Source organism: Nothoprocta perdicaria, unplaced genomic scaffold (assembly GCF_003342845.1).
Source record: "Nothoprocta perdicaria isolate Ctin4 unplaced genomic scaffold, notPer1 scaffold_144, whole genome shotgun sequence".
NCBI lineage: Eukaryota > Metazoa > Chordata > Aves > Tinamiformes > Tinamidae > Nothoprocta > Nothoprocta perdicaria.
In genome coordinates, this window is record NW_020454583.1 from 1,494,186 (window position 1) to 1,518,636 (window position 24,451).

A 24,451-nucleotide genomic window follows, 5' to 3' on the forward strand; every position below is an offset into this window, starting at 1 on the left:
GGAGGAGGCGGTGTGAGGGAGGAGACACAGTGATCCAAGGAAAACAAAGGGAGGTGGATACAGGTAGTGGTGATGATGGAAATGGGGACCCCAGGCTGCGATGGAAGGGAATGATTCAGAATGCATTAACAGAAGGGCAGTTTATCCCATCAACCTTTCCGGTCATGATAGGGGGAGGAAAATACCAGAATCATTGGGTCGGATTGCAGTGGGAGTTGATTAAAGAAGCCCAAAAATGCGTGCAACAGAATGGGCTGCATAATCCGTATACGCAATTGTTTATTACTAACATTTTCTCATCTAACCTTATGACTCCTTTTGATACCAAACACTTGATGGCTATGCTGCTGACCCCCATGCAGGAGATACTGTGGCGTTCTAGGTGGCAAGATGCAGCAGCAAGTGCCGCAGTGGAGAACCTAGATCGTGCAGAGGGGGACCCACTACGACTCGCGTCATTTGATATGCTCGTCGGCCAGGGCCAGTTTGCTGATACACAGCGCCAAGCCCGACTGAATGTCGAAATATTACGGCAGTCGTCGAATTTGGCGCAGGAAGCCTTTAAGACWCTTCCTGRGGACGGGAAGGTAACTCCTCCTTATTCAGCGGKAAAGCAGCAGCAAATGGAGCCTTACATGCAGTTTTTAGATCGTTTACGTGCTGCACTAGAAAGGGTGTCCTTGACTGATATTGCCAGGGAGGCTCTTCTAATGTCTTTGGCAGTAGAGAATGCTAACCCTGTTTGTAAGCTTATTTTACAGGCCTTGCCAAAAAATGCCAGTATAGCTGATATGATGGATGCTTGTGCCTGGGTAGGTACCCCCGGGGAGCATGCTGATCACACGGCAACTGCTTTTGCGGCTGCGGTYAAGCCTTTGATACAACAAGGTAGGAGAGACAAACGCCCGAAATGTTACAACTGTGGGAAAAGGGGTCATATAAAAGCACAATGCAGGACCGTAAAACAAAAGAGCATGGCAAAGAGTTTTGAGGCAACTTGCAACCGCTGTAAAAAAATCAAACATCAGGCAAATGATTGTCACTCAAAATTTAGGAAGTATGGGACACCTCTGAGAAGCAGGGGAGCGAGCGCGCTGAGACCCAGTGCGATGACACAAACAAGGTCTCGGGCTGCCTGGATGGCATCTCCGCTGCCACAACAGGGAGTGCCTGAGTGGACGTGGGAATGGCAGTAGAAACAACCCTGACRGACTCCACTAATGTGAAGGGCCCACTCGGGTACGGGCTGAGTGCCCTACCCTTGGGGCGATCATCTATGACACAAAAGGGTCTTTTTGTTTTGCCTGGAGTAATTGATGCTGATTTCACAAGTACCATTTCCATAATAGTTTGGAYGCCTTCTCCCCCGATTCATATACCCACAGGGACACGGATTGGACAACCTRTACCTTTTAAAGCAGTGGTACCCTCAGCTGAGGACCGCATACAAGGAAATGAAGGATTTGGATCCACCAGTTGGACAGATATATATATCTGGCAATGGATGTCAGCAAGGCGAAACCAATGGAACGGGTAACTCTGAAAGAGCCTGCTGGGAATACTTGTAAGATCAATATGTTGGTTGATACGGGAGCCAACTTTACCRTTGTTAGTCAAGTCTCATGGCCACCGTTGTGGCCTTTAAAAGCCCCACCAGTCTCCATTATGGGAGTGGGGGAAGGGTACAAAATACTAAAGTCAGCAGCCACTTGATTCAGTGTTACTTAGAAGATGGAAATGTATGTACAATAYGTCYTTATGTGACACCAGGACCGATGTGCTTGTTAGGCCTCGATGCCTTAAGTCAGATGGGGGCCCGCCTTGTTACCAGGGGCAATGATTTTTAGCAGCAGCCATTGATGATGGGTGACCTGTTTTAAAACTGGCATGGAAAACAGATAACYCTGTATGGGTTGATCARTGGCCACTGACTGCTGAGAAAATCGCCCACCCTGAGACTTTCGTACAGGAGCAATTGGACAAGGACCACATTGTGCCAACCACAAGTCCCTGGAATACTCCAATATTCATTATTCTGAAGAAAAATGGATAACGGCRCCTCCTGCACGATCTCAGGCGCGTCAATGGCATGATGGAAGACGTGGGGTCCTTACAACCTGATCTCCCGTCCCCAAACATGATCCCCAAGAACTGGAATATTTTAGTTATTGATTTGAAAGATTGGGTTTTTTTACAATCCCATTACACCCAGATGATTGTCAAAGATTTGCCTTTTTGGTATCTTCTGCTAACAAAAGTGAGCCCATGAAAAGGTATCACTGGGTGGTGTTGCCTCAAGGGATGAAAAATTCACCCATGATGTGTCAAATCTATGTAGCCTGGACTTTGGCTCCTGTATGAAAGGCGCATCCTGAATTGATCATTTACCACTATATGGATGATATCCTCATAGCGGGTGATCAGTTGAGAAAAGTTCAATTGATAGCAGAGCTCAAATACAAATTACAGTCAAAAGTCCTACAGATTRCCCCAGAGAAAATTCAGAGGTGAGAGGTATGCAAGCATCTTGGATGGGAAATCACCAAAGCAACTCTTAGACCCCAAAAGCTAAAGATACACACAGAAGTTAGCACCCTAAATGATGTACAGAAACTACTGGGAGACCTAAATTGGATACGAACAATATGTGATCTCACTAATGTGGAAATCGCCCCTCTTGTAACACTACTAAAAGGTGGAGGGGTATGTAAGAGGAGGAAACATTCATAACCTGTTTATGAAGCTGAGAGCTAAGCCGTTATCTGGTTGTAGGGAGTTTAAAGGCTGCAAAAATGGGGACCTCCTTATCTGGCGATGAAGAGTAACTGAGGCATTTGCAGGCAGCCGTGCCAGAAGGCATGCCGCCAAGCAAGCACAGCCGACCTCTAAGCTAGTTTGGACGTCAAACCTRAGGTGAGCATGTGCACACCAGGAAAAGTTGCCAAACRAAAAAGGTGGAGCTTTGCCTGCTCTCTGGTCGCCTCCTGACATGTAYGGGCCCTATGTGGCGGGACACGCCAGATATAAAAGTAATCGTGGATCTGAGGTGGAGACCTCAGATTTCTAACTGAGACCTACTTGGTCTCAGCGGGGACGCCCACAAGCTTGGAGCCTGCCAGCCACCTCTTGTCCATCGGGGATGGAGAATGATCGGTCTTGCTATCCTGCTGGCAAGTATCCTCTCTTAAGTAATTGCTCCATAGCTGCCTCGTTTCTCAGGGAGTTGCTAAGTAGTCATCCTGCTTTAGTGGATTGTTAATATGAATTGCCCTAAAKAAACCAAGGGARTGATTTTGCTCTCAATGCGTGTGCTTTCAATTGCYGAACCCTGAACCCATCTGGAACAGGGGGGCGCGGAGGCACCCAGAGAATTGACAAAAGAAGTTTGACAAGCACTTTCCCAGATCAGCGAAAAAGTCACCATGGCCTGTACCTGCCAGGGGATCCTGAATATGGCATCAGTCTGTTAATAGTTAATCATGATCAACACCTTTTCGCTTTGATTATGCAGTGGACCTTGGATAAAGACCCTCTATGTATCTTAGAATRGGTATTCCTATCCATACAACCTATATACAACCTATGTTACAACCTAAACTTACGATTACTACCTGAATAGGCAATTTGGGCTCTCCGATGCCGAGGCGCGAGGCATAGTTCAATGCTGCTCCGACTGCAAGCTACACTCAGGAAGCCCACTGTCTGGAGTCAATCCACAAGGAACTGGTCTTTTACAACTCTGGCAAATGGATATAACSCATAGTCTTGAATTTGGCAGACAAAAGTATGTACATGTTCGCATTGTTTTTCTCTTGCAGCATGGGTTACAGGTCAGACGAGTGAAACTAGTTGACATGTTCAGTGCCACACGTGCTCAGCAACAGGGACGCTAGGGATCCTGCAAGAAATTAAAACGGACAATGCGCCAGGTTATCTGGCCCAGTCTACACAATCATTCTTATAGCAATGATATGTTCATAGTGAAAGAAGAAAAAAAAAAAAGAAAAGAGAAAAAGAAAAAAGAGGAAAATAAAATAAAGGAAAAGGAAAAGGAAAAAATTAAAAAAAGAAGAGAGAGAAAAAAAGGGGGGGTACAATGCTATAATGCGCTAAGGCTCTTCCTCCAGGAGTGTTCTTAATCTGTGGAGATTGAGCTTAGCAAAGCATTCCATGAAGACCTGTCAGGGGATCTTGACACCTCAGCAAACTAACCGTGTTTATGTTATCAATGAGGGATCTGCTAAATATGATGGTGTGGATCTCTACCCACTCAAGGGCTAAGAGAAGTATACTGGACAATACCTGTAACAATGAATTAGCCTTCTGGGATGTGCCGACCAGAGTTTTAGCTTCATTGCTTGCACCTGGAGTAGCAGCCGGGAAAGCGCTAGGGGATGTAGTCAAGCTTGTTTGCTAGGTAACTAAACAACTAAATTTAACCTCTGATATTATAACTCAGATGCTTACAGATGTAGATAGTACAAGGCATGCTACGCTACAGAATCACGCTGCTATTGATTTTTGCTTTTAGTGCAAGAGCATGGGCGTGAAGACTTTGAGGGGATGTGTTGTGTGAACTTGTTTGATCATTTTGAACCAATTCACAAAAAATTACAAGAGCTGAGGAATAACATGGGGACTCTATGATTCTATCAAACTAAYGATTGTGGAATTGGGAATTGATAAATGGCTAAAAGCCTTGGGCATAACAGGGTGATTTTTAGATTTGTTCAAACAAGGATTAATGATTCTGATCACTATTGTAATTGTGATTATAATTATGTCTTGTGGGTTAAGAACTGTGTTAAAAATGTTTGAGGGTGCTCTGAGGAGGGTATGGTTGATTCAAGAAGAAAAAGGGGGATTTGTAGGAATGTACTTAGAAGAAACTATGAATGGGCACACTGAAACAGCCAKACAAGAAGGTTAAAAGAGCACATAGCTCGTTTAATAAAGCACCTTTAAAAAAGGCATGCTTAACAAAGCACATAGCTCTGTCTCTAAGGTGGCCTTGAGGAGAGAAAAACAAGGAGTCTGTTGAGGAAGCGAGCCAAGCAGAGGGCGATGCAAGAGGGGAGCACCGAGATATGAGCTGACCAACCAACAACCAAGCAAGAACGTGTTCTCTCCTTGTGAAGCAGAGAATTGTCCTATGTGTGTGTTTGCAGGAGTGTRTGCCTGCGTGTAGGGATAGAATAATTRTATATAAGAGCTAGTTATCTGCAATAAAGTGGCTTCTTCCTATGATTCATATTGAACTGTCTGAAGTTCATTTTGTTCCTCAAATAATGAAAAAGAGAGAGTACAATTTTTTTCACTTAAATATTTCAGCCTCTATGAGTTCCACCAATATTACAACAAGCAGGCTCAGATGGGCATTCAGGTGTATAGACTCTAGCTTTCACTAATATCAGGTAGCTTCATCCCAACATTTGTCCAGGTTATACTGCAAATTTCCATTTTGTTTTTGGTTTTCTTTTTTGTTTGTAAATTTGTTTTTGCTTTTGTTTTTCATTTTGTCTCAACTGAAATTCAGGGCCTTTTCAAAGAGCCAAAATTTCTTTGTAATTGAAAATTTTAATAGACTTTTCAAAATAAAACAAAAAGTGTGTACCATTAAGGCACCATATTGTAAGCTACAGCTTCCTTCCTGTATTAGAACATGCAGATTTATGAAAATATCATTTGTTTACTTAGAGAGAGTACAAGATTTTAATCTGTTATTGAATATTTCTGATAAAATATTGGTAGTAATAATTTAATATTTATACTCACAAGAAAATCTATTGAAAAAATTTACAGCCCTGCTTTCCCTCACTGCATTGTGTTTTACTGAGTAAAGTAGTAAAGTCTTTTTATAACCATACATAGTCACTATCAAGAGGGAACTTTGTATAATCCCTATTAGTAAGTGGCTCTTATTGCTCATTTATTTCAGATATACTGTTCTTTCTGCTACCTAACAAATATTGCGACACATGGACCTATTCTTATGAAAAATGATGGCACATATACTTTAATTTTTGCTTGTTTGTAGTATCTAGATTCCTTTAAGTTATGAAATCTCTCTGGAAATAAAACATCAGAAAGCAGCTTCAGAAACCTTCATGCAGTGTCAAACTTGTGAACATTAGCCAAATTTCTCCCTGAAATTCTGCCCTATGATAATACCTCTTCATTCTTGTGCTGCTTGGTTCTCAGGAAATTTTTATATGAATGAGAGATTTCACTGCCTCCAAGCAGATGTTTGTAAAAAGAAGACTAAAGTTATAATTTGATTGGCTAAGCAAATGTCTTTTGATCTGGGGATGGCAGTCTTCACGCAACGAAGTCCCAGCTTGAACAGCAGATGTGCCACTCAAGCAAAACTCCATTTAATTGATCCAGATGAAAGGTCAAGATGCTTTAGTGCCTCAGGTAGCACAATATAGTACTTGAGCATCCTTGTACACCACGAGAACAGCCAAGAATTAAATTCTCAATCTCCACTCTTTACTGCTTAATACTGCTTCTTGATGAAGCATGTATTTCTTCTCAGTAAATAATTGTAAAAATGATCATGTTTTCATATGTCTTACTCAATTTTGCCCTGATTTAGTTTCCCAGTTGTGCATAACCTCTGAGAAGATCTATCTCACTGTGATTGCCAGCAGTCCCAGGGACCTCTATGACCCTGCTTGTGAAGTGCATTTGCACTAGACGATCTCCAAAAGTCCCCYCCAACCTCAATAATTCTGTGATTCTGTGATGGTGGTGAAGCTATTTTTTCCTCTTTTACAAGCTCTGTAAAGGAGTATGGGAGGTATTTCTATAGGTATTTCTATAAAGATATATAGATATTCAGGGATTTAGCAGGATATATTTTTTCCTGAATTTCAAGGTGTTTTATTCTGGCATTGTGATACCAATACTCAGTATGTGCCAGTTGGAGTCTCAGAAGGAAATGCTGGTTGAAAGAGGACAGATATGTCAGTTAATAAAATCCCTGCAAAGAGGGTTGCTAACATCCATGAAGAAGGCCTGAATCATGCAAACGGGTTTGTGAATAACTTCACTCACTGCAAGCACAGACAGTTCCAAAGTACCTAGTACCACAGGGCAGATGCTTGGCTCAAACCGAAGTATTTCCACATGAGATACATGATCAGCCAACAAGATAGCTGATAAAAGAAATCCCTTACTGTAGCATGAAGCATATATTTGGGTCTGAAAATACAATGTGTAACACCTTCTTTTGTTTAGAAACAGAATTAAAATCCTGGAATTAATTTTAAGAATGTTATGCATGTGTTAATACTAATGAATCAAGTGACCTATGGACAACTCGCACAACTTTTTAGAGAACATATATAAGACGACATTTCTTTCCTAGTATAATCTGGCAGCTGAAGGACAGGCTGACAGGTAGGGCCTGAGAAAATAAATCACTTTTCCATTTAGCATTGCTCTGAGCAGAAGGAGCTTATCTGCTCATTTAGCATTTGCTCATGAAACCATGCACACTGACTACCTAGAAACTTGGACACATACACCTAGCCTGGGCTTCTTAGGTTGTTAGGCTGAATTTGCTTTTAGGTTGTATCTGTGTACGTTTGGATGCCTCATACYCCAGCATGAACTGGGGTCTTGGCACACCAGTCACAGAATCACAGAATATTCAAGGTAGGAAGGGACCTCTAGAGATCATCTAGTCCAACCTTCCCGCTCAAGCAGGCACACCTACAGCATGTGGCACAGGGTGCCATCCAGGCGGGTTTTGAAGACCTCCAGAGWAGGAGACTCCACAACCTCCCTGGGCAGCCTGTTCCACTGCTCTGTCACCCTCMCAGTAAAGAAGTTGCTCCTCACCTGGAGATGGAACCTCCTGTGCTCCAGCTTGTGGCCATTACCCCTCGTCCTATCGCTGGCCACCAATGAAAACAGCTTGCCCCCTTCCTCGCTGCATTCTCCCTTCCTGARCTTATACATRTTAATCAGATCCCCTCTCAGCCTTCTCTTCYCCAGAGAAAACAGGCCCAGCTCACTCAGYCTCTCCTCGTACAACAGATGTTCCATTCCCTTAATCATCTTAGTTACTCAAATCATGCTTAGTTGCTCAGTTCCCCACAGCATTAGGCATGTCATAGAATCARAAGCTTCCTTCTGCATACAACTGGGAATTGTGTACTAGCATGCTAAGCAATGCTTGTAACTAAGTAAATTTCACAATTTCATATATATATAAAGGGCATCAWACTCTGTAACTGTTTATTACAAGCTTCTTTTTTACCTTGGTGGCTCTAAACCAAATCTCATTTGCAAGTGGGAATGTGTTATCCTGGTTGGTGAATACTTGACCTTTTATTTCTACAAAGTAATTTATAGAAATAATGCCAAAAGCATATATTGCTGCTGACAAGGTGACACCGCAGCATTTCATATGCATATTTTCTTGGAAAAAATTCTTTGGAAAAAGCTATAGGAGTCCAATTAAACTTTATCACCTGGCTATTCATACTCACAATAACAAGACTGTAAAAAATGTGACTGTGACCCCAGTATGTGCAGAGCTTGGTCAGAATTATACAACTTGTGGACTTCATCACTTCCTCTATCAGGAAACTGCAAGAGACAAGACTTAAAGCAAATAAATTTTTGCAGTATAATGATAATGGAACATAAGTGCTTCACTGATAGGAAATGTACCTAAGTAATGTGCTGCTTTTTTTTTCTTTGAATCAAAGCCTTAGGGCTTAACATTCCATGTTTAACACTTACTGTTTTCTGTGATACTTATTTTTCTATTATATAAATATATCTATGATAATCATCTTTACAACATATGGCTGCAACTCAGACATTCATTAATTAACCATCAGAACATAGATCATKAAGATCAATAGTAGGGTTCCCTTTTTACAGATATTGGCAGGAATGTTCCTAGTGAAGTACAKGCTGCAATAGATAGAGTCAGTTACAGAACATATTTGTGATTAACTCCAGCTGTGTCCCACAATACCTAAAGTTGTCATTGCTTCAGGTTGCCCCCACTGACTGGGGCACCTAGCTTTAGAACTCAGAAGTTTGAAAGTGAAACGTTGGCCTGTTCTGCATTTCCTTCTCTTTCTGTACTGTGTGCGTATTTCTGCATGTCAAATACAGGTACACAACTAAGGATTTCAGGATCTTTAAAATATAGTGTTAATGTGATTTTGTTAACATCTTTTGACCAGCAGAGGGAGATGAGAATTTCAGATAAAAGTAACGTAAACACTAAGCAAAACRAGGAAAGAAATATATCTTTAAAGGCTCAAATATATCAGCTGTAGATTTTCATATAAATTTTAGTTTCGTTTCCCTAAAGCATGTAGACAGCTAAATATAGACCAAATCTGAAGAAAATCAGAGTTAAAATCCCTGTTTGCAATGCTCGATATTGTTGCAAGACTCCCCGCCTTCATCTCAAGGCTGATCTGGTATGAATAACAGAAAACACTTCTCTTAATACATTGTGAAAGTCCTACTGTGACTCTTGATTAAACCTAAAACACAAAAAGGCTTAAATCCAACATAAAAAAAACCCCACAATTATCTACAATAAAAATGTTCTATTAATTATTTTAATGAAATAAAAGCTTCAGATAGTAATTGGAAGCATAATCTACTTCTTAAATTTTTTTTCTAGCTAAAAAGAAGTCTTTAAAAACTGATACATTTAGCAGGAGCATAAGAAGATATTCTAAAGAGCYCACCCGAAGAACAGCAAACCATAAAATAGACCTGGCTCCACAGACTTGAGGGTCAACAGGATGATTGTGTCTTTGTTCATCTGCTTACAGCTAGTTTTGCCTCGACTGTGGTGGGGTTCATCTTTGCTTACCTTCCCTCAAATATTCTAATCAGTAAAATCTGAATGTCCCTACTCATAATAATAGTCATATTAATATCAAGAAGAGCATGGTGTGGGTATGGAGAGCAATAAAGCATAATAGCAGCATGGATTAATAGAGTCCTGAGCCATACAGCTATTTAAGAGCCCCCAGGCTGTATGCTATTTTTCAGCTCACATCAAGGAAAAGCTAGCAGAAGCAGTAATAAATCTATGCCATATATAAAAGCATGGAGGTAAGTAGCTGAAAAATGCCATTATCCACAAAGCAGCTCYGGCAGAGGGAGTGGAGGGGAGGGAGGCAGTGCAGTCAAGCACTGAGTTCTCTGAAAGGCCACAGGACAAACCTAGTTATCTGGTAGGTAGTACTTCTGCAGCTCTCTGTGGCTGTTAGAAACCAGAAAGATAATTTTATGTGGAAATAAAATGACRGATTCGTAGACACCAGGTGATAAATGAGAATGTGCAGGCTTAAGGAATGGAGATGAGGACAAATTTAAGATAAACATATCCCTACTCTTCCTTTGTCCTTCCTTTGCTGATTGCATACAGATTTCATGGAGTCCAAGGACTACCTATCTTAATGCCAACTTCACTCGCAATACTATACAGCAAGGATACTTCCAAGGACAGGTAAGGCCCATTCCTGATTCACAGTCACTTCCTTGTCTCTGTGCTGTGCATCACCCAACAGTATCTTCTCACAGSTCTTTCCACTGAATGGCCTGCAGTTTTCCATTCCCAGGTAAAGATCTAAGCATACTTACCCAGGCTAAACTAAAAACAGTGCTTTTTACATGGAGAATCATGAGAAAGCTCTTTGCAGGCAATGCCCAGTAACCACAATCCTAATCTAGAAATCCAGACCATAGGCCACCTATTTCACCTCCCACATTCCTGTTTCATAATAAGAGAAATCCATCACCCACTACCTACTTCAGAAGTGATGTGACAGCTGTAGGTGGAGTTTTTGGACCTTGCTCTCTCATAGCTCTCTGTTCACAGGCTACTCAGATCACCAGCTGCAATAAGGGAGAACAGAATAGCTAGTTTACTTTGGGGATTACTTCATTATTTGTTTGTATAACTAGGTGTGTGAACTTTCAGGTACAGGCATGAGAAGGACAAAATAAATCAGCATGGGCTTCCACAAATTGGAACATGACTGATACTCTGATTGCAGATTACAGAGAAAACTGATTACATTTAAGTGGTAGGGAAAAACAGAAAAAAACCTGTGAGACCTTAACCTTATATTCTCTGCTTACTGGATTACTGTTAGTTCTGATATTGTCAATCTGCACATGAAAAATCTGGTCTTAGAGCCAGAAAGAAAAAAAAACAATTGACTGCATTAAAGTCAATCAGGTGGTCACTTCAGTTTCTTTGTTTCTTGTTTTTTGGAAACTTTCCTTTAATTTGTACAGCGAATGCTACCAATTCGCTGCCTCCCACAATGCTTCAAAGGGGACTGCTTAACTCTGCTATTAATTGTATTAAAAAAAGGCACTCAACCTCTCCCTCTCCCTTTCTCTCAGTTCCACATTTTTCCTGCCTRACCTTTTCTCTATGTATATAGTATCCTGTACTGACCTTCCTTCTTCATCTCCTTATTCATTTATAGAGACAAACTCATAGCTCAGTACTTGGCTACAYGCTTTCACTTTTGCCCCTTTTGGACCTTACTGACCATGGGAACTAGCCCCCTTGTTTGGTTATGATGTGTGAAATGCCTTTAAAAAATGGGGATGTTAAGAAGCCATTTTAGATAAAAATGCTACCAGGCCATCCAAAGGATGACCAATAGGGCTTGAAGGATTCACAGTACTTGAGTGCCTTCAATGGAAGACTGAAGCATCACCTGTCGCCTAGCTTTTCAAAATAATTTTCTTTTAGGAACACAATCAATTCAAGATTGTGCTTGAGTTCAGCTGGAGTGAGCTACTTTTTGCCCAAGAAGAACATTTCCAATGCATACAAATATTTCAGGATGACTGCAAGGACTGGGAACTAGATGCTAAATTACAATGTTGGTTGCTAGCATAACTTTGTTGTTTGCAGTTTGCCTGGGGCACATCAGTATTTCTCCCAGTGTCTCATATAAAAATAGACAGTAACTTAAATTTCATAAATAAATGCTGCTTCAACATTCAGTGAATCCAAACTCTGTTATATCTTGCTAGTTAAGAAGTCAACCTGCCTAGATAATGCCATAAAACGAAAGTTGCTAACCCTAGCAATGAAACAGACCTTTAGATTTCTATAAGTTGTGTGCAGTATGTGATGAAAATGGAATCAGATTTATTTTAATTCACGCAGCTTTGTTGATCTTTGGTGTTAAAAGATAACTCTTCTATCAATGTGGATTAAATATTAGGCAAAAAATCAATTATTTCAAATCTACTGGCAATGTTACAGGCAAGTGTAAAACAATCTTGACGAAGCTATTGGCAGATGCTCGATGTTGTTACAGGTAAGGAGTCATAGTTTAGATGAGAATTTTAGAAAGTTGTCATTCACATGATTAAAAAGGAGTTCATAAACCAAGCTCATAAACTATTGGCTGCTGCAGCACCTCCTCCTCCACTCTCCTTGCATTCATAGGAGGAATGCAAACTCCACCCAAGCTTTCAGCCTACTTCTGCCCAAAGATCAAAGTGAGTGCAGTGAGCAATGTATCCAGGAACTGAAGACACTGAAGCATGAGAAAAATCTCTGCCTAGTTTCTTTTCCCCTTTTGCTTTTTTTTTGCTTTTTAATTTCATGGGTCAGTGTCCAGCCACCWACTGGACTTCGTGATCTGCTCAACGAATCTATATAAAAACAGGTGTGAGTAAACAAGAAAATGAAAAGAAATATTTGTGCCGATCTTGCATTTGAGAATGAAGTGTTTCCTTTTCCTTTTCTGACTGATACTTATATTTGAGGTGATTTCTGTACCCTCCTGTGCTTAAGCAGAACTTTCCCCTCACTGAACTCTGGGGCGCTAAAGGTTAAGGCTAACAACTTTTTATTTGGYAGAAACCCAGAAATGAAAAACTAGTTTTCATAAAACTATCTGATACATAGTAGATTCATTTAACTTACTGAAGTCTAAYGTTTGCTTAATGATCTATCTCGTTCCAGTTATTTATCAGCATCAAACTTCAACGTACAACAACTCTGAACTCTGAAAATAAGAAGTTCCAGGAGCAAAATTCAGAGGAGCTCTACAAACACTTTTGTGAGTATCACTTTGTAGCAGATATGCTATTTCTAATTATTCTGTTGTTAGGAGATGGATAAAATAAATAGGTCCCAGGCATGTCAGGATGATTTTCAGTTTAATTTCTGTGTTGTTTCTTTTATGCTGACTTCACTGGGAACTGACACATTTTCCTCTTTTGAATCCCACTACTTTTTCTTATCTTTCAAAGGCAAGCAACTTCCAGTCCGTATTTGACATAAATGTTTGTTAAAACACTCATGGAAAATGCTCATAAACATGGAAATAMGTTTTTTTTTCTCTCTCTCTCTCTTTTAGAAACTGAGAGAATGGAGTAATTTTTAGAATTGCTGGGAACCTACAGCAAAAATATGTTGAGTATTTCAAAAAATTAGATCACTGTAATCTATATAGATACATAGGTCTAATCACAGGCAAACAAACCAGAAGATACCAACTTCAGTCAATAAAAGAAACCCTGAAAATGGAAAAGGAAATTAAGATTTCTTTTCAGAACAAATGTTCATTTCCAATCCTTTCCTTTCAAGCAGTATGCAATGGCCTTGGATAAAATGGAAGATCTGAGTCTGACAGTGACCAGAGCTGAGACAGATGAAGTGGAAGGTATCACCTTAGCAAAACCAATATGCAGCATATGGGATCAAGTTTGGAACTTCAAAGCCAAACCTGATGATCTGCTCGTTGCAACCTATGCAAAAGCAGGTTTGTGTGCATAGGAGACATAAAATAAATATTTTGCCTACTACTTAATGCTGAAGTTGAAAATTAAGGTTTTCTATTGTGACTGAGATTTGTTCAATTCCAAAGCAGAGTTTTAAAGAGGTGAAGCTCCAACAGCTGTGGCTGAAACTTCTGATTATTTTAAGGAAAATAAAACAATAATAATCCATTACTGTCTAAGATCAAATGGTCAAAGTCTAATTACATAAACTTGTTGTTTCCACTTAGATTTAAGTAATGATTTAACAACACCAACACCTAGTTAAAATCAGTTCACTAAGTAATAATAGAAACTGGCTGAACTATTAATTTGGTTAATGACTTGGTACAAATCAGTGCTGATTCTGGAAAATCCTTATTTATAAATAAGTTATCAACAAATTAGCTCAGTTTATGGCAGCCAGTAAACCACCATTAATCTAGCTAACTCATACCTGTATTTAACTGGAGACTGGCCACTTAACTTTTGTATTACCATTTCTCTTCTTGACCACCCTATTATACTTATTATAAAGAAAAACAATGAATAACAAGTATCCAGTATTAATTCTGGATGAATAAAATCATGGACAATTTAGGACAATCAGGAATATTTGACAAACGTAATAAATTAGTGATAGAGTTAACAAGGATTTTTTTTTATCCAGTGGAAAAAAAATGATTGCTACACAAAATGATTATTTTCACAGGAAATGTTCTTTAGATAAAAAATTTAATTTATTTCAGGTATACCAAAAGCAAAAGATGGTATTTTGATCAGCCAGGATTTAAATACTTCAGCYACTGAACTGAAAGGAAATAAACAGCTAGGAGCTAGGAGTCTTAAATTAACAATACATTGCCTCTGCCAAAACTGCATAGTTCAAACATCTTGTTAAGGGCACAGTTTCATGCCCACATTGTTTCCCACATTACCCCTAGCCTGTCCTCTGGCTGACCTGGAATAGTACCTCAGGGAAAGCATGAAAGTCTGTGATCGTGGCCATAGGGGAAAAGAGGTACGAGAGACATACCTCTTTAACTCTTACAGGATGCTGCAAWAGCTCAGGCAGGTCAAGTCTGAGATTAGACTGACCTTTGTTAAAGGATTCCATGTTGGAAATAGTGCAACTCTCTTGTATTCCCAAACTGTTTGTAAATTTAAATCCACTCAAAGCTGAGATATTTCAAATATTCATTCAAATTCAGGATAAAAACAAACATTGAAATMGTTGAATTTTCGTGAGGTATGGAATAAGGAGGAGGGAATTTCACTCTTCCTTACAAATAATACAGCCTCCAAATAATAGTAGGTTTATCTCAGAGCTTTTTTCAAGACTGAGGTGGACATGAGAATATTTCTGTCAGTGTAAAGAAAGCTGGCCCAAGCTGCTATCCCTGAAACTTTGCTTTGGAAATTACTATTTCCAAGTCATTATTTTGTTCTATTTCTAATGAAACATTTTTCATTTCCTCTCCTCTATTATCTCTTTCCACTTTGTCCATCTTCTTCTGTGCTGTCCCATCCTTCTTAAATACAGAGTCCATCTTTTCAACTTCCAGTTCTCTAACAAAAGTGACTCTCAGCTCTTCTCAAGGGGGAAAATATAAATACTGACATTTTCAGGTACCACGTGGACACAGGAGATAGTGGATATGATTCAAAATAATGGAGATATTGAGAAGTGTAGACGTGCCAGTACTTACACGCGGCATCCTTTCATTGAGTGGTATATCCCAAAGTCTTCACCTCARAGTTACTCAGGTAAATATCATACTTACAGGTTTGGGATTTTGAAAAAATAGAACAATTTTATCCACTCAGACAGTGTCTACTGCTCACAACATGTTTCCTAAGAGAGATCTTGGTGCACTCTTGGTATTAGTTTGGTTGCCTTACTATAAATATTTAGTGCTACCCAAGCCTAGGCGAGGATGGTAGATATGACACAGGCCCCACAGGAGACCATGTTAATCTGGGACAGCATCTGAAAGCCAAGTGTGATACTCCATGGTACTTACACTGCAGCAGATACGTGTAAAATAATGAATATCACTCTGAGATTAAATTTTATATGGRACAGAAACCTGTCTTGGGTGTATTCCCAGAATGTGAATGCTATCTTCAGGGATTTTACTACTATTTTTAGTTTCTGTTAAGTTCTAGTGTCTAACTATCTAAACGTGATATCAGGCATTCAGGTATCCAGCGACTTTGACTGTTCTGCAGAGAGAGCTTACTACAAGACCCCTTTCCTCCAGCCAAGACTCCCATTCCACATTAATCTTTAAATCAGACTCTCCTCAAATGTGATGCTGAGCAGTCTCTCTGACTTTGCAGTAGGAGTGTTAATTTTTCTCTTCTAAGTCAGACTGTGTTGACATGTACAAAGAATGCCTCTCTGATACAGGAAAAAAAAAAAAAGGCAAAAAAGCAAAAAGCAAGAAATAATATGTATCTACATATTGCCACCTACTACAATGTATTTGCCTATTTCCAAAACTATTCAAAATACACTGTACAAATATTTAGAACTCCATCCATTCCTCTCCTGGCCTGACTTCCTGCATATGCCATCCAGAAAGTCTAGTCATCCAACATACTCTTTGGTATCCTAGAAAGAAACAATAGCCTCTTACCTGCAAAGAAAAKGGAGATCACTAAATGTGGTAGAAGAAAAAGATTGATCAGTTATATATAATTTGGTATTTATAATTATCCCTTGGGATGCAGATGAACTAAACATAGGTCCAGAGAATCAAAAAGAATGTGTATATGTGTTCCTCCTTTCTTCCCTGAAAACAGATAAAAATTCCATCAGAGGCACTGATGTTGCTTCTCGTTTCTTATGCCATATTGTATGTATTACACAGCCATATAATTTATAATCAGTGAAGGTGAATGGCAAAGGAAATTGCCAAAAAGTCACAGTCAAAAAGCCACATGTGAGAACCACATATGGATATAGGAGCCACATATGAGTACTAGTGAAATTTAGACAATGGTCATTCATTACAATGCAATATTCCACAGGCCTGGAATTAGCTGAAGCTATGCCTTCTCCACGAATACTGAAAACTCATCTCCCTGTGCAGCTGCTACCCCCCTCCTTCTGGGAGCAAAATTGTAAGGTAAGGTTGCGGGGTAGGACCTAAATCTACTTTACCTGGAAACAGTAAGAGACATAAAATAGTACTGAAGATGGTTTCCACAATCCTTTTGAAACCTACAGTTCTCCCCAGCAATATTCCCTTTAATATACAATGTGTGTGGGAAGTTAAAGAAGTAATGACTAAATTACACTAGTTGGATTTCAGAAAATGGTAGTTTCTAGGTAAAAGCTTTYAGATTTTTGTCACTCATGCCCCAAGAGATAACTCTAGGAGATGCTTAGTATCTATGTGGATATGTGGAATTTCATATTCCTTGTATTCATACTTTTCCTATTTCTATATCCAATAAAGATCATCTACATGGCAAGAAATGCCAAAGACAACCTGGTGTCATACTACCATTTCCACAGAATGAATAAAGCGCTGCCTGATCCTGGAAGCTGGGAGAATTTTCTTGAGAAATTCATGGCCGGAAAAGGTGATGATCTACAATGACTTGTACAAGAGATTTTGCTTATTTTAAAAATGCTTAGATCTTTTTATTTCACCTAAAGTTTGAAATCCAGTGCTGGCAGAGTGATGGAAGGGTATCTACTGAAAGTGTTTCAGGAGTAATTTATCTTCATTTGGGGGGTGGTAATAGTGCCTAAAAGATGGATGCTATCTTTACAGCCCCATTATGAAAAATGTGCTACTCTTTATTCTACCATCACATCCAATTTTCAGGTTTCAACACTGTTTTTCTTTGAGGATAAAAGAAACCTTCTTGGAAGACAGTGAGGAAAGAACAGTGATTAAATGGCTTTTTCTAGCCTTATATTCAAGATATCAAGATTTAATATGATGAAGTGTGAATTTGAGTTAAGAAAGTCTTTCGACCTAAATTTATCTGTCTAAAAGCAGGCATCACAACAAAGGCAGCYAGAGAAAGGCACCCCAAGAAGCTGATTCTTCCTTTCCTAAAAGAAGTGCCCATATTCAAGAAAGAAAAACCTATGCACGTGGATGATAGTCTGCAAWTTTTGTCAGTAAAGCTTCTGTAGGTGCTTAATGTTTTGCTGCCATGTAGGCCTAGAGACATCACTATCTTGAAAGTCTCATGTCTACAGGAGACTTTGTGTGTTGTGTTTGACCAGCTAGGATTGGTGAGTTCTCGGGAAGAAACAGGCACTTCTGCCAGCATATTAAATATTTAAATCAGACAGAATCATAGAAAAATGCAAGCTGCAAGGAAACTATGGTGGTTTTCTGTTCCAGCTCCCACCCAAAGCGGGACCAAATAAGAATGGTCCTATTCAACTGATGAGATTAATCACAGTCTAGAAATAGGTTTCTCTCCATTGTCTGTAAATGTAATAAATGTTTCATTTGATGCAAGTGTTCTGCATTTTTGGCCATTTAAAGTCAGACATGAATCCTGCTATGAACATCCCTTGCCAGAGGGATAACTAACATGACTGCTATGTACAGCACAGAGCGTAAGAGTAATGGTCACAGTGTTCCAAAGTCGACTGGGAAGAGATCAAATGCTGGTTGTAGGGCAAACAATTTCCAGAGATCACTAAGACAAACTGGGCAAAGACAGTTTTTTGGGCAAAGATATTTATAGATTGTTCATAATAGCTGATCCTTTTTTTCAGTGCTCTGGGGGTCCTGGTATGACCATGTAAAAGGATGGTGGAAGGCAAAAGATAAGCACAATATTCTCTACCTCTTCTATGAAGATATGAAGGAGGTAAAAGGCTGAATATATTTTTATAGAGTTCTATTGGAAACCTGCAGCTAACTAGTATATATACTTACATATATGTAAGTATACTTATATACTTATAGTATAGTAAGTATATATAGAGCATAGTAATATTATAAGTATACTTATATATATAATGTATATACGTTAGCTAGTACATACACTCAGCAGTTTTCAATCATAATGCCTGCTCCATCAGTAAGTCTTCAAATAATCTGATCTTTTTGTCCAGGCAACAACTGTAATTTGAACACTCTGTTTGGATTCTTTGCTTTTCCTGGCTCTGTGTCTTATCCTACTTTGTTGTCTGCACAGAATCCAAAGCACGAAATTCAAAAGATAGTGAAGTTTATGAAGAAGGATATTGAAGAGGAGGTATTAAACCAGATAATTCACTACACCACATTTGACATAATGAAGGACAATCCCATGGCAAACTACACCAAAGATTTTGTGGGAATAATGGATCACTCCATTTCCCCATTCATGAGAAAAGGTGCTGAGTTTTATTATTTCGCATCAACACTGTCTTCCTGTCTTCAGTTTGTTTCAGTTTGTTTCCTTCTGTCTTTTTGTTTGTTTTGAAATAATCCTTTACCTGAAGTGTATCTAGTGTGTTGTGGTTAATGGGCTTCAAAAAAATCCAGCAAATTGATTATTTTGCTTTATTTTTGCTGTTTTGTAGGGGTTGTTGGGGACTGGAAGAATCATTTCACTGTGGCACAAAATGAGAAATTTAATGAAGATTACAAGAAGAAAATGGCTGATACCTCTCTTGTTTTTCGCACAGAACTCTGAGCATTAGGAATGGGAATTATTCCTTGTGATCTATCAATTTTTTTCCTGTTTACATATTTTGCTTTTCTTTCACAAAATATCTGCTCCCAAGATTCCAATGGATTTCTTTCACGTGCCATTGATATTTCACTATCATACAATTGCCCAAATTACGTGGGAGTTTAGGCTGCACTGCCTGAAGAAAACAATGACTCCCTGGATACCTCTCAATYATCTCTCCTATGGTAATCTTCAATACGACTAATAATATTTCAGATAAGTTTTCAGCTTCTGTCACTGTAAAACTGTATTTTGTATTGCTGGCATATTCAAATCAATCTCTAACACTAATTAAAGACAAATGGGGGAAAAGYGTTAACAAAGTAAAAAAGATGGTGCTAACACTCTATGTTATTCTCTTGCTGTACAAATGTTAATCAATAAATGCCACTAAACAAATTTTAAAGATGGTAAAGGATAAGCAAAGCAACAGAAATAAACAAAATAGATTTTTTTTTCTTGTTTTAGCTGGACATCATAAATGCCACTGAGATGAAAGGAGCATTTCCAGTACACATTATGCCCATCGAAACAGCATTCCTAAAGGGCTACCTGCAGGCATTTAGCTATAATCTAGATGTGAAGGTTGTTGTTCCTACTGCAGTAAGACAAAGAGCTTTCCTCACTGTTGCCCTTTGGATAGCTAATATTCTGCTAATGCTTAGAAAATTCTGAAGGTTGCTATGAAGGAGGTCTAGAGTCAGTGCTGCATATGCTCATTCCTTCTTCTTCATCTTTTCACACGTATTCTTCAGGTGCATCATGCTATTCCCTCCTCCTTTCCTTCATTATTCTCCTGTTGAATAAGCAAACATATAAAGCTCTCAGTTAAGACTTTAAGTTGCAGTAGAGCCTGACCAGATCTGCTTCAGCGTTAGCAGCAGTGCTATGGCCATTCCTTGAGCTGTAGCAAAATAATTAAAATAACTTGTAGTCCATTTAATTATAGACAACTCTTTACATATCTTGTTTTTAAAGGACTGCGATTTGAACTCATCACACACATGCAAAAAAAAACCCYGAAGAGTTACAGTCTCACTGAGTTTACTTGCTGAATATTAGAGGGAAAATAACAGAGACTGCAGCATCTGCAGGAAAATGATATCTTAGTCTGGACATGGGCAGTCAGCTTAGCACGTTAAAAAAATAATAATAAATAATAAAAAAAGAGGTGTTTGTTCTTTGACCAGCAGAGGGTTTCAGGGATCTGTAATAGCAGGAACTGATGATGTGACTGCTGTGCTGATGCGCACAGTCCACTTCCAGCTAGAGGTTTAATGTAAATATCTAAATTGAAGGCAATTCTCTAACTTGCATCAAGTTTGGAAACAATCAAATGGGAAAGCTTGCTGGTAAAAGGTATGGTGTCAGATCCTGGACCTTTGAGTGTGCCCTAAAAGCCCAGGAAATACTGGAACTGGAACTAGTCATTTACCACACTGGTGTAGGTATGGGCATTTGAATGGCTTTGAGTCAACAGAGGTTCCTGCCTATTTATAAAATATGTCTCAATAAACTGAATACCTGAGAAAGAAAMTTCCATCAGACATGCTGCCTTTCCATGCAGGCAACACATCAGCCTGAGGAGCTCTCTGCCACTTCTCTGATTTTGCTGATGTTCAACTTATTTTGCTATCAGCACTAAGAGGAAAAAGCACTGCCTGCTCGCTGGCACATTTCTGTTCTCCTGGGTCCCTCCACAAACCCCCAACAATCAGCTCAGTTTGGGAGTCTAGCCCTAAAGTGTCCTAAAAGCCACCAGAATAGGGTAAATGTGCAGAGTGAGGTGACATTTTATGAGTTGTGCTGTAGAGAAGGTGACACAGATGACCCCTTCGCTCTTTCTTAGAAAGGAGGGATCTATCAAAAGCGCAAAAGGGCCAAGGCTGGTGCAGCCCCATCTGTGCAGCCGCACCAAGCACGGAGGCACCATGGAGCAGCCTCCSCACCCAACGTCCACCTTTGCTCTCCCCTTTTCAGGCAAATCCTCGCCTTTGCCCACCTGGAATTCAGCCGCTCTGAACAACCACTGGAGAGTAACACAGGTCCAGCAGAGCAGACCAGGAACAAAGGAGGTAAAAAAAAAACAAAAATAAAAAAACACTAGATGTGCAGTTACGCAACAGCAGGATTTCCTTATCTTATTGATCTTATACAAACTCAAACACAGAAATATTAACCTTTAAGAAAAAATATACCTGGCTAAGGCCGGAAAAGGAGGGTGGATCTGTTTTTATGCTTTCTGGAGCCAGCATAACTAAGACCAAGCTGTGGATTCAGTCACAATTTGTAATGTGATATTAACTGCACTAGTGCAAACTGTGCCAGTGCTTTAGGAGACCTRCTTGTTATCAGTGAGACTGACTAGACCTGCACCTACTGGGAAAGGCTGGGGAAAAGATTACAAGGTTTTAGGCATCCCTTGGCAGGGCCTGGAGAGTATGGCAATAAACAGAGATGTGCGTATGCTTCTGAGAGGGGGCCTATATCTAAGGCGCTTTTAACTTACATATCTTTATGTTTGCCAGCTCGTATGTATGGAGGAGCTTTAAATGGCATGTGATAYAGAGGTTAGTTATTAATTTTCTAGTCAGTTTAAAGTATCATCAAGTTTCCTGTGCGAACAAAGGACTTTGTGATTACTGTGAAGTGCAGARCTCTAGTTGGAGATACACACTGAATATCCTCCGATGCATTATTTTCATATCTAGAGGCATGATTTAACTAAGTCACTTACACACGTGCAACTTTTTAACGCCAGTTTAAACAGCATCAGCTTAACTGATTTAACKCCTCAGCAGCTGCTTTAATGTTGCTTGTCTCTTCCTCTATAAGAAAGTATTCCCATAGTTTTRATGACTCAGAATCCTTTTTATTCATTTCCAGCAAATATTTGAGAATTATTGTTTATTAATATGTACTACCTACTCACATAGCCTGTTTTATAGCTATACAGTAACAATTATCAAAACAAATCTTCTCAATGGAGTGCAAGAAGATTCTTGCTTTGACATGGGTTTTTTAACAGAACTGAAGATAAGTAAGGTTTAATTCTAAAGAAGTCACAATTTCCTAAAGGGAAATTGTGTCTCCCTGTCTTGAGCAACTTAGAGAGTCATTTTACTACCACATGGAGTGCAAACGTTTATGAAGCTGACTGGAAAAAGCACTGAACTTCAAAAAAAGTAAAAAAAAAAAAAAAAAAAAAAAAAAGGAAGAGGCAGAGAATGGGTATATTCTGTGTTCTTACCTTGTATTCCAGAATAGAAGAAACACTAGCTTACATTCTACTAATTTTAACTTAGATGATCACCTTCATGCTCGGATTGAAAGTTATTATTTACACAGTCAGAAAATGGACCACAGACAGAAAGCAGCATTTTTTCCACTCATCATATACATATATGTGTGTAAACAAAAAATATGATTTTTATAATGATTTGACTTATGCCAACATGTTTAGAAGGCATCTTATCTTTACAACAAGGTTAATTATTATTTTGGGAATATTTCAGAGTTGAATGAACAGTATATTTTAGCCTGGCCTCGAAGCCTCCATTTCTCTCGTGACCTCGTTGAGTGATGCAAGCCCTTCTCCAATGTGGGCTGTAGGTGAGAAGAAGAAAGAAAGAAAGAAAGTAGGAGCACTTCATACGCATGGGATGTATCCAAACTGTACTGCTAGACCATAGGCTTGGGCTGCCTAACAAGGTGACCTGTTCAAGATCTGCTTGCCCTCCAAACCAAGCGCCCACTTAGGCYCTGTGTGGATGGAGCAGGAATGTTGTCATGTGGCGGCACCCCATGGTCCACTTTGAAGAGGCAAATTAGTCCTGGTTCATATCCTGGAAGGGTTTCAGCATCACCTGCTGCAAAGAAGGGCAGCTGGAATTTATAACTAGTGGGATTTCAGCCTGGCTTTAGGTGGAGTGTGAAGGCTCCGAGCTGAACCATGGGCATTTACCACGTGGTCATGGAGCCCATATGTCAAAGTCTAGTGGCTCTGTACTGGTGGGGGCAGAGTCTTAGACCCTTGAAAATGCATGCAAGGAAATTTAGAAAACTTACTAAATTAGAGCCTCTTCATTCACAGCAACCTGTTGTTCTACTGATAACCCACGCTGGTCTATATTTGCTATGGTTTGTGCATATCAGATTTAACAGTGCTTTTGTGTTCAGCTAACAAAGCAACAGTCTTAACAGCCAGACCCAACCCTATGTGCTCAAACAAAATGTTCATTTCCTTGTTTCAGTTAAAAATTAATCTTTGAACACACTTAGTGGGCTCTGCAGATTAGTAGTAGAAGAGTAAACTTCTTGTACCTCAGTGTCCTAATACAATTTAAGACTAGAATTAAAGAATATGTAAACAATTTCTTCCTTAATGTTAAATAATTAATTTAACCCCTCAAAAACAAAGCAGCAGAGAGATAGATATATCAGGCAGTACTATCCCTGCATCTTACTCATACAAACATTAATATAAGCACCCTGCTTATATTCTGCTCCCTTTTGCACCCCTTAAATTTTTCACTATACCTACGGTCTATTCAGTTCCACTAGAGGAAATACCCTACTGAGCCCAAGTCAACAAAAAGGCCATAGCTAGCACAAGAAGTTAAGGTTCATCTGCCTAGGGAAGAGAGAATATTAAGTTTCCAAATAGTGAGTCAGTAAGAACAGCTAAAAATACATTAATTCATACTTTGCCTTACTTTACACTRCTTTTTCATATATAAAAGACATAAAAACTGCTTAAAACAAAAATGCAGACACAGTTAATTCTCCAAAGCTGTCAAAAATCAGATTCTACAATTACAATTGYTTAAAGTATGAGTTCTGTAAGCTGAAGACACATTCACTGGCTGCAAAATTATAGCAACTTTCTCATTCCATACAGTTCAGAAGATTCCTGCCAGTCTAATAAATTGCAATGATGGTGAACAAGCATTTGTAC

General features: G+C 39.3%; 1 protein-coding gene across 2 annotated transcripts; it reads left to right on the forward strand.

Annotated features, from left to right (window-relative positions):
* Positions 1 to 12,512: 12,512 nt before the first annotated feature.
* On the forward strand, positions 12,513 to 19,834 carry LOC112943329 (sulfotransferase 1C1-like). 2 transcript variants are annotated; one of them, XM_026034467.1, is made up of 9 exons: positions 12,513 to 12,695; positions 12,995 to 13,091; positions 13,622 to 13,796; positions 15,421 to 15,558; positions 16,828 to 16,925; positions 17,259 to 17,385; positions 18,548 to 18,642; positions 18,973 to 19,153; positions 19,343 to 19,834. In XM_026034467.1, exons 3-9 carry the CDS (start codon positions 13,631 to 13,633, stop codon positions 19,453 to 19,455), a joined length of 918 nt encoding a protein of 305 aa, XP_025890252.1. In that variant the 5' UTR covers positions 12,513 to 12,695; positions 12,995 to 13,091; positions 13,622 to 13,630; the 3' UTR covers positions 19,456 to 19,834. The 2 variants fall into 2 exon arrangements, with proteins under 2 accessions (XP_025890252.1, XP_025890251.1); XM_026034466.1 differs by having other exon boundaries at positions 12,514 to 12,695; positions 13,625 to 13,796.
* The last annotated feature ends 4,617 nt before the right edge of the window (positions 19,835 to 24,451 follow it).